The following is a 10,351-nucleotide window of genomic DNA, read 5'->3' as shown; positions in this document are numbered from 1 at the left end:
GACAGCCGCAAATGCGCTAACCGTCACCAGGTACCTGCTGCCTGCCTCCCTTAAGGTAGTTACCTAATAAATAACTACCTACGAACAGGGCCAGTCACAGACTTGACAGGGTTGCGCACCGTGCGTCTTCTGCAGCCGACCGCCCGTGTGTGCCATTACCTCATATTTCATGTCTGGAGGAGTAGATGAAGTCTTCATTTCAATGATACAATCTTGCCTTGCAACTACCTGTGGCTACGGAGTATTACAGGAAGACAAGGGGGGCGTGTAGAATTGATCCACGTTATCTACTGAGGTTGAGCCCATTTCCTAACCGGCTAAACCATGCTCCACCTTGTCCAGCAGCCGCCTCAACGCCAAGCGTGCAGTAGAAGAAAGGTCGGTTGTTGATACGTCAGAAGAATTCAAACAGCCAAAGGGAGAATAAGTAGAGTGACCATATCAGTGGAGAGAGGATTAAACTCGAGTGTAAAGTCCTTTTTAGTTCCAACTATATAAATAATCAATAGCCTACAAAGCAGCATCCTTTTTCGTCATCCACATGGTGGTCCACCTCTCCCGTTTTGTCTCTGTTCGACGGCAAAGGAGAGGCCAGAAGAAGCAAGACAAGACAAGCGAATTACTGAGTAATTCACCGAGCCACCTGGCAAACCGGGGCTTACAGTCTGTGCAACTCGGCATGTTGGTCGATTGTGTGCACCAAAATGCACAAATCACCGCTCGTAGTGTCAACCGCTCCTGATATCTCGAGATCGGGCAAAGACGCGCAATGCGTGGACAAGCGCCCTCATCGCTGCGATAGCGACACACACACACACCCGCCTGATAGCAAAGGAAAAACACAAGAGGTTCGTTCGAACAACCCTGCGCACACTGGATAGCTATTTTGTCTTACCAAACATCGGATCAGCACTTGACACGCGTACTGTCATTCTTAGCAGAGCATCGTGTGTCCCTTTATCCGTACTCGGTACAGATTATATTCGCGATTAGCAGGCCTCCGATACAATGCCACTACTTGCCTTGCTGACCTGCAGCCCACCATCTTTGCGAATATATATTCGTAATTACCTGCCTTATTTTGGTCTCTCATTGATATGTTGTGACGCTGCAGGATCGTGCATCTTGCTCGGCCCCGAAGACTGCAAGTCCTCAGCCGCAAAACATGGACACCATCAATCGCTATTACCACCTCGATTGCCTGCACGCCTGCAACCTGCACGCTCCATGCATTCCGGGTCAACACCAGTGCGGCGTGCACGTATCACCATGTATATGTGTTCATCATTGTCCTACAGAGCATCTGCACGAATTTCGAATCAGACAGTACGGAGTTGTCGTACACGATCCATTTCCACCACGCCGAAGAGCCCTTACATAGGTATACCTACAAAAAGCCGCACCCCACACTACCTAAAGAAGCTTAGGTACCTTCCTAGTACACGTGCCACACACCCACCTCTTCAGGTTAGGTGCTGGATAGTCTCGCGGCTACCATATAACCGCAGCCACAAAGTAAAAGTATTTTCTAATACGTATATTAGCATAATTAAAATAATAATAAAGGTAATTAGATATATAAGATAATATTTAACTATTAAATAATATTATTCTTAAATAGTATTAATATAATAATTTTCTAGAATCAATAGTTAATTATTAAAAATATAAATTATTTTATATATATATTATAATAAATAAATTAAATAAATATTAAATATTTTTTTAAAATATCTTCTTGAATAATAATATGTATAAACTATTTGAAAATATTAAAGTTAGTTTTATAAACTATTTCTATTATATTATTAACTTTAAAATTAAGTTTTTTATACTATCACGGACTAGCCCTAGGCTTCTGTGAATAGGCGTTATAATTGTTAATAATTCTCTTAAGGAGAAAGGAAAAAGGAGTAAAAGAGAAACTAGCTATAGAGTATTAATATTATATGGTGGGCCCTGCGGGCCCGCTTCGGCTCCTCGACGGCCTTAGGCCGACTTATGAGGAAGGTGGGCTAAAGAGCCCGAGTTCTTGACATATACTTAATTTTAAGTTTTTTAAAAATAATTAAATAAAAAATATTTAAAATTACTATATTTAGTATATAGTTACTTTATATAATATATAATTTTAGTATATTTAAGTTCTAATTTTAGTACCTTTAGATGCCTTTCTATTATAGTAATTAGTCTCTATGACGTCGTATGGTGGCCGTGACTATATAGCACCAACCTGAAGAGGTGGGTGTGTGGCACGTGTAGGCACGGGCTTCGGCACGGGTTGGACCTTCAAAGGGAGGGGTGCCTCTACCACACTGCCTTGTTTCCTCCATGCACCAGCCGACTGACCAGCCTGTCTGTATTTCCTCTTCGACTCTGTACGAATATTCAGACTCGACAAGGGACGTTACAATGGCATGTACAGGGCTCTTGATGCAATTTTTGCTGCTGCGACAGTTCTCTGGCTCGACTTGCCCCAAGACATGTCATTCACCGTTCGAGTCCTATCCACTACCTTACCTAGTCATTGACTACTACCTTGTTGCTTCTTAGCACGCACACTTTGTCACTCAACGCCACTGCATTCGGTAAAAGGTGACAATGCGGACTTTCGTGTCGCAGACCGCATCGTTCCTTAAAGCATGTGATCGTTTTAATGAATGATGAAAAGCGTAAATCGGAGCGTCGCCATTGACAAGTTGACATTAATCTGCACGCGCCAAAATCGTCTCGTGTCTTGCGTTCCAGTTCATGCATGCTACTTATTCACATGGCTGGCAAATTTCTACTGTGGCCGCCAAAGAAACCTTCCTCTTTAAGCTGTTTGACGAGCCAGAAATGTAGCACAGCACTCTCATAACCTGAATTTGTACCTAGCGCATCCATGGCCCTACTTCCACACAGACATGGGACAAGGTCCAGATCATGTCTTCGACAAGGTCAAGCGCTTAACGTCGGGGAAGGAACTGCCTACCAGCAAATTGTAGCCTTCTGAAATACTACAGCTGATGTAACAACTTTGACTGGTCCGGGCCACTACCTGTATCGGCATCAAGATGGTATGGCATGCAGTGAGCAAAGGGCAGCATTGTCAACACTCCGTTCCCATGGTATTAAGTCGCCACAGAACGAATGAACACATCTTACTGTCAATGCTCATATGTGAGTTACATTAAGGATATAGGCCCGTCAACCGATTCTATAAAAGTACAATCCGAGCGCCTCCAACATAGAAAATACAGGAAAAATTGAACGGATAAGCGTGCGTGCTAGGTGCTGAAGACGCCGAGATGACCAGCGAACGAACAAGAAAACAAGATGCATCAAAGATTTTCAAGAGCCATCCACAAGATATAAAGAGACACATACAAGCCCCAGATCATGCCGATTACAACTCAAGAGAAGCTAACAAACTTTGGGTCTCTCGGCCGGCCGTCGGGACCAATGCCGTTAGCCTTGAACCGGCCTTCCATGTATACCTTTCTGGCCTTGTCAAAGTTCATCCGACGCGTCTTCATAATCTTGAGAATCTCCGCCTTGCTAGCATCATCCAGGCCTGCGCGACTATCGCCTGCCTCTACGTTGCTGCTGAGATCGAAGGTGCTGCTCGAGAGCCCGGCCTCGATGTCACCAGCAAAAGTCGAGGGCAGTCGCGAGTAGAGGTAGTCGGCGGAGGGCAGGTTTATGTTAATATCGGGAAGGTAGTGCAGCCAGTAGCCTCGCGTGAAGAATAAGACGGTAGCAGTGACGAGAAACAAGAGAGAGACGCTGAAGAGGAGGAGCATGGCTGAGGCGGGGCTGCAAGCACTATGCGAGCTCTCCTGAGGATGGAAAGGCGATGAGTAGAATTTGACGAATAAAGATCAAGGTAGAGAGCGACGTGCGGTGCGGTGCGCAAAACGATGTAGTGGTCATGAACGGTTGAGCCGGTCGTGTTAAATAGTAGCGATGCGGAAAGCTCGGAAGCGGTTTTGGTCGTCGTCGAAACTTCGATTGACGCGTTTATAGAGCGGAAAGCATGATAGGCAGAACTACTCCGTCTTCTGCAGTAGAGTACCGGCTGGTGCGTTTCTTTTACGCACAAGCAAGCGCGTTGATGCGAGGTGTTGAAGTGCTTTGCCAAGTGCGGCCAGACAAGGAGGAGGCCTCGGGTTACAGTCTCAAACGGTTTTTGGCTGACGTGCGCAGCTGTTGCGCCTTGGCCGCTGGACAGGTGAGTGGGCCCAACCCCGTTAGTATCTTATCGCTCAAAACCGCTGATATGCATTTGTCGCGGCGAAAGCGTGATGGAACATAGAACGCGAACGAGCAAAAGCGCTAACCGCAAATAGACAGTTAAGCGAGCCCACACATTGGTGTTTGGATGTTTTGCTGAGGCGACCGAATCCTTTCCTTTGGCCTCGCCTTCTTGATAGCTCTTGTTTGATAATCGCCTAATCTATCAATTCAGCCAACATGTCTGCCCCCGCTCTTAACAACGTGTCTTCGGACCTCATCTGGGCTATTGTCCGTACGTGTTTATCCCTTTGCCGAACTGACCGTTCGATCTGGCGACGCCGAGTTACGATCGATCCGAGAAACTCGACATGACGGAGTACTTGGCGGGCAAATGTTGATCTTTCTTTTACAGGTGACAACCACTGCTTCCTCTCCAAGAGCCGTAGCAATGGTGGTGCTCAGTTCTCGTCTGACCCTCTTAACCTGACCAACAAGAATACCCGCAAGGTTCGTACCCCGATGCCCGGAAACAGAGACGTCTCTATATTTTGCATTGAGCGCCTTCGGCTGACTTGAACTTTTAGCACGCTGGTTTCGTCAATGATAAGGTATTATAAAACGCCCTGTACATGGCCTCGATACACGACCATGATACTAAACTACGATTGATTGTCCAGGCCCTCGGTGTTATCCCTGGCGAGAAGGGTGGTCTTACCATCCTGAGCAAGACCATCAAGAACTCTACCAAGCCCGCCAAGGCTTTCTCTAAGACCAACATCTCTGGTGCCAAGTCGACTCGCAAGTAAGTGGTAGCACAGAATGCTGGAAAATATGCGAAAGCGACATGCACGGATGACGGTTCGGAGCATACCGTACTGACCTGGGTTTGTGCAACTAGGGCCTACAAAGCTGTTGCCAACCAGTCCACCAGGAACGGCTACCGTGCCGATCTCCGTCAGCACGCCGTCGAGCGCGTCTCTGCCATCCGCCGCGCCCAGCGCCCCGTCAAGGAGACTGCCGAGCCCAAGCTTCGTGGCAAGAAGGCCCAGAAGGCTGCCGAGTCCTCTTAAACGATACCGATAATGCGCAAGTTTATGCGGGCTGGTAATCTTGGGAGGAGGAGAAGAAGAACAAGAAATAAATCCTGGTAAATGGATTTTTAGCATCTGGTGAGACTTGCTTAAATTTGCGGTGGTCAAGGCGAAACCATGAAGGTTGCCGGCTAGCCTGCGGCGCAACAGTCGATCCAATATTTAGACGAGGAGAATTTAAGGTGGTTCCCTTTGTCATTGGCTGGAGTTGGCATTTGATATGAACTGTTTCTCTAGTTGCAATACATATGGCTCTATGAGGGCCAAACCTTGAAATCCTGGTGCATGAGCATCTTCCGCGATTGTTGTGCCTGCGATCGCCTTGGATGACGGTTTTCACGATGCGTCGCAAGACGACTATTAAGCTGGCTTCAGGACGTGCTTCAGGACGTCCGTGGTAAGCATGAGGATCGAGTTGTGCACGTCGTCCGACGCGCCTTGTCAAAATATACATCGGCTGGATGGCTGAGGATGCCAAGAAATATAGATTGCGAGGCACAGGTTGACTTGCATTTTGCAGGTCAGGCGAGGTGAGCCATTTTTACCATGGTAGAAGTTGACACGCCTTTTCGTCTTTGATGGCAATCAGAAGCTACAATGACGATATTAAGAAAATGCGGGAACCACAAGTCTGCGGCTAGTCTTCATCGATAATCATCCGGAAGATGGCTGCTCAGTTGATCCCGAGCTCGAGAACTAGATGGCCGTATGGTTGCGGGACCTCGGAAGCCTCGTGCGGGAGGGAGCATGCAGCCGCTGGAGGGGCATCACAAGCTTTAGCCGGCGTGCGGCGTCGTGGCTGGTTAGTGCGAGCCGGAACAACACGGAGGCACGGCGAGCAACATGCTAAAAAGTTTAGACACTTTGTCGTCTAATGCTGTAGTATAGGTATGCATTTTGTGTTTAGCAGTGATGTGGTGTTTGGAAGACTACCTAAATAATAGAGAATTCTTGGTCAAGGGAACCAGGATGGCTGTAGATGCACATGGGTGCGCGGGGTACCTATGTAGGTACGTTATTGGACCAAGCCAAGCTACCTGATACTATTGCAGCAAGATTTGGCATTTTGACACATGCATATCTTAGTAATGAAGAGGAAAAGAGTGCGGAGTGCGGAGTGCCTTGATTGAGAGGCCTAATGCTAGGTACCTAGGCTGTAAGTAGCTTACAAGTTGTTGAGGGGTATTCCTGTCCCCCACTCGTCAGCGAGGGCCCCTCCTTGGCTGCTGAGCAACTTCACTCAAGGTATACCGCTGCCCCTCCCCTTCCCCTCTGGCCGCGGGCGCACCCCTCCTCGAGCTTGGTCCAATCGCCTATGCCTGGTTTCACAAGCTGTTGTCGCTCCAGTGCCAACCTTCTTCCACTCTCGTCACCACACTAGATTCCTTCTTCCTCCATCCCAATTTCTCTTGCATTTGTCTTGTACAAGTCCTCAAATTATCCCTTTTTTTAATCGGGCTCCGGTATATCTCTGGCGCTCGCTCCCTCAATCAAACAACTTAACTTTCCGCTCTCTTCTCATCCTTTACAATGGTCAAAGCTGGTGAGTCTTCTGCCCAGGCTAAACCCCGCATCGATCTTGTCTCGGCGCCTTTCCCAGACTTTTGATCACAGTGCTGGCATATGCCTTTTTCGGTATTGTCGAGTTGCTTAATGCTGACACGACGTTTGCGCAGTCGTTGCCGGTGCCTCTGGCGGCATTGGGCAGGTAAGAAAAACTTCCCTCGGCCTTGGCTGTGTACTCAAACTCATAGAGAGATGCTAATGCGGGTTGTGTCGCAGCCTCTTTCTCTCCTCCTAAAGATCAGCCCGCTCATCGATGAGCTTGCCCTCTACGATGTCGTCAACACTCCCGGTGTTGCCGCGGACCTTTCTCACATCTCTTCCACTGCTGTAAGCCGAAGCCGACCCGCTCTTGCCAGAGCCGGCCATCTGTACTAATCACATGCGACATACAGAAGCTCACTGGCTATCTGCCCGCCAACGACGGCGCGAAGGTTGCCTTCAAGGATGCCGACATTATTGTCATCCCCGCTGGTATTCCTCGTGAGTAGCTCAGATTCCAAGGCTCGGCGCAGCCAAAAAGGCCTCGAGACAAAGAACACCGCTCTAACGACTTGTAGGCAAGCCTGGCATGACTCGTGATGACCTCTTCAACATCAACGCTGGCATTGTCAAGGGTCTTATCGAGGTCGCCGCCGAGGTGGCCCCCAAGGCCTTCATCCTCGTCATCTCCAACCCCGTCAACTCGACTGTTCCCATTGCCGCCGAGGTCCTCAAGGCCAAGGGAGTCTTCAACCCTCAGCGCCTCTTTGGTGTCACCACTCTCGACATTGTCCGTGCGGAGACCTTTGTCGCCGAGATTACTGGTGAGAAGCAGCCCCAGAAGCTCAATATCCCCGTCATTGGTGGCCACTCTGGCGAGACCATTGTGCCACTCTTCAGCAAGGCTACTCCCTCCGTCAACATTCCTGCCGACAAGTATGACGCTCTTGTCAACCGCGTTCAGTTTGGTGGTGATGAGGTAGTCAAGGCCAAGGATGGCGCTGGCTCTGCCACCCTCTCCATGGCTTACGCCGGTTTCCGGTATGATTTGTCTGCATGCCCTCACTTGAACTCGCTGACCGTTTTCCCTAGCTTCGCCGAAAAGGTCCTGAGAGCTGTCAAGGGCGAGAAGGGTCTTATCGAACCCAGCTACGTCTACCTGCCTGGTGTCCCCGGTGGTGATGTCGTAGCCAAGGCTACCGGTTGCGACTTCTTCTCCGTTCCCGTTGAACTTGGCGTAAGATGACTGCCCCGAATCAAGTTTCACTGCGTGCTGACCAGTTTTAGCCCAACGGTGTCGAGAAGGCCACAAACCCATTGGAGGGCATCACCGAGCAGGAGAAGGCCCTACTGACAAAGGCCGTCGAGGGTCTCAAGGGCAATATTTCCAAGGGTGTCCAGTTTGCCCACAACCCTCCCCAAAAGTAAATCAGCCCTTTACCATATCCCCAGTAAGAGCACAACGCGCTTCCGGACAGAACCCGGACGAGATGAAAGCCAGTAGCCTGTCTTGAAGCATCACAGCGGTCAAGCTGTGCGTAATATATGATTTATATGGCCAGGAATACTGATTATTTACTTTTTCTTTTGATAGGCTGTAAGAAGTGTTTGTTTCAGGCTTCGCCAATGGGCTAGTCCGAATCCCAAGCCTTGTTCCAAACAGCACTATCCAAGTACAGGGGTCCAAGTGGCGTCCTGAGCAACAATTGTACGACCTAACGAGCGGAACCGATACCGGTGCGGGCCTGATTGGAAGGCCGAGTGGAATAGTGGCTGCATAGAGATACTCGTCATTGTCGTGTGGTTAGTTGGCTATCCCGTCCTGTATATTGCCTTTTGTTGTTGGCATTGCGTAGTCCTTTCCCTGGCAAAATGAAAAGAGTTCCCCTTTTATGTATCCGCCCCGTGGATTATCAAGTTTTGACGGGCAATGTCTTGATCTGAAACACCGCCCCCGGGAGCTCATTGATTTCTGCCTGCACCGATGCGCTGATCCCGAGCGCGGCCAGCGCTCCCCGAACGATGCCGCACGGGAACCACAGGAACGGCTGTGCCCGCACCACTGCCTGGCCGCCCGCCACGGTGCTCATCCGCGAAAACGGCCGGAAGACGTTGTCCGTCAGTACGTAGACGCCCTTTGCCGCTATTAGCTCGTGCTGCCAACCAAAGGAAAGAGACAGCGTTTGGTTCCCTCCATGTGCATGAAAGGACGAGGGGGTAGGAGGAATGAGCGAGAGGGCATACTCTGTGATTGGTCTTGAGATTGTCTATGTTCTTGCCGAATACCAATGACCAGAGATCCTTGCAGAGGAACTTGATCACGTCGAGCGTGTCATTTAATCGGGGACGATCGCGGGAAAATCTAGTTTTGTCATGTCAGCATTGAGTCTCTGCTTCTCCCCCAATAGCCTCTGCATCTTTCAATATTCCGCGTCTCTCTTGCCTTTCCCGGCCACCATCAAATAGCATGGCAAGCTCCCTTGAAAGACAGCAAGGGGGGGATCAATGATATTCGTAGAATTTTCCTACGAAGAGGAGGTATTCTTCATCCCGTACCTTTCCACTAAGCCTTGCCCGACGCGGTAACCCAGTGTCTCCAGCCGATAATGCACCGCGTCCAGCTCCTCGTCCTCGTCATCGAAGCGCCTCATATTTGCCGCGCTGCCTGTCGTCGCCGCACCCATCGAGCTCGCTCTCTGTCTCTCGCTAACCGTCGAACCGTTGGCGTCGGGCAGCGCGTCCTCATGCTCATCATCCTCGTCGCCGCCCCCGCCCCCGCCACCTGTACTCCTTCGCTTGGCGCCCTTTTCCGCGGCCGCGTCGCCATCACCGTCGCGCTCTTGCGTCACACGGTACGCGAGCGGCACGAGCTCAATGAGCAAAAAGTCGAGGCACGAGGAGCTGAGGAAGCTAGCAGTCGGGTCCGAGGCGTTGTAGGGGGGCATCACCGGCTCGAGAGACATGGTAGGTGGGCGGCCACGGCGGCTGCGCGGTGGTGGTGGTTCGCAAGGGGGGGATCCGTTTGACGAAAAGACTCTTGACAACGACTTGTGAGGGAAGCTGCCCGAGGGAATTGGTAGTATCGTCTAAGTCGCTGTATCAAAGGAAATGGATGCTGGTAGGGGGTGGATGAGGTCGTTGAACAGTTATTGGTAGGCAGGTAGGTACTACCTACAGGTAGGAGGTACCTTAGGTAGGCTAGGTCGAAATTTCTAGGTACCTAGGCACCCAAGGGGGGGACAAAAAAGCTGGCCCATCCTCATAATGCACTACACCAGCACCTAGAGAAACAGAACGAGATGCAAATAATAGAATATAGATAGAGTTTATATATAAAATAGAAAGCATTATTTAGCTATTAAATTATCCTAAGTTAACTTTTTTATGCTAAAAGCTATTTTCTAGAATTAATACATAGTAAATAAAAAGGTAGTCTTACTTCAAGGATTCTCATTATGGGCCATTTACTTTGTCCCCCCGCTGGCACCTACGCGGGA

The 10,351-nt window shown here is 49.6% G+C and overlaps 4 protein-coding genes across 4 annotated transcripts; 2 read left to right on the top strand and 2 right to left on the bottom strand.

The window, feature by feature from the left end:
• Positions 1 to 3,395: 3,395 nt before the first annotated feature.
• Positions 3,396 to 3,785, bottom strand: BBA_06395 (protein precursor; the record flags this gene model as incomplete). The annotated part of the gene is made up of 1 exon (XM_008601492.1): positions 3,396 to 3,785. The coding sequence occupies one exon, from the start codon at positions 3,783 to 3,785 to the stop codon at positions 3,396 to 3,398; it is 390 nt and encodes a 129-aa protein (XP_008599714.1).
• Positions 3,786 to 4,455: 670 nt separating this feature from the next.
• BBA_06394 (ribosomal L28e family protein) lies at positions 4,456 to 5,288 on the top strand (the record flags this gene model as incomplete). The annotated part of the gene is made up of 5 exons (XM_008601491.1): positions 4,456 to 4,510; positions 4,631 to 4,725; positions 4,803 to 4,826; positions 4,896 to 5,020; positions 5,117 to 5,288. 5 exons carry the CDS (start codon positions 4,456 to 4,458, stop codon positions 5,286 to 5,288), a joined length of 471 nt encoding a protein of 156 aa, XP_008599713.1.
• A 1,551-nt stretch (positions 5,289 to 6,839) lies between these two features.
• BBA_06393 (malate dehydrogenase) lies at positions 6,840 to 8,282 on the top strand (the record flags this gene model as incomplete). Its single annotated transcript, XM_008601490.1, has 7 exons — positions 6,840 to 6,852; positions 6,986 to 7,017; positions 7,092 to 7,202; positions 7,268 to 7,355; positions 7,433 to 7,895; positions 7,947 to 8,091; positions 8,142 to 8,282. 7 exons carry the CDS (start codon positions 6,840 to 6,842, stop codon positions 8,280 to 8,282), a joined length of 993 nt encoding a protein of 330 aa, XP_008599712.1.
• Positions 8,283 to 8,767: 485 nt separating this feature from the next.
• BBA_06392 (transporter particle component) lies at positions 8,768 to 9,817 on the bottom strand (the record flags this gene model as incomplete). Its single annotated transcript, XM_008601489.1, has 3 exons — positions 8,768 to 8,989; positions 9,099 to 9,216; positions 9,411 to 9,817. The coding sequence occupies 3 exons, from the start codon at positions 9,815 to 9,817 to the stop codon at positions 8,768 to 8,770; spliced, it is 747 nt and encodes a 248-aa protein (XP_008599711.1).
• Positions 9,818 to 10,351: the final 534 nt, after the last annotated feature.

This window comes from Beauveria bassiana, assembly GCF_000280675.1.
Source record: "Beauveria bassiana ARSEF 2860 unplaced genomic scaffold BBA_S00018, whole genome shotgun sequence".
In the NCBI taxonomy this organism is placed as follows: domain Eukaryota; kingdom Fungi; phylum Ascomycota; class Sordariomycetes; order Hypocreales; family Cordycipitaceae; genus Beauveria; species Beauveria bassiana.
This window is presented reverse-complemented; position numbering and strand designations above follow the sequence as displayed.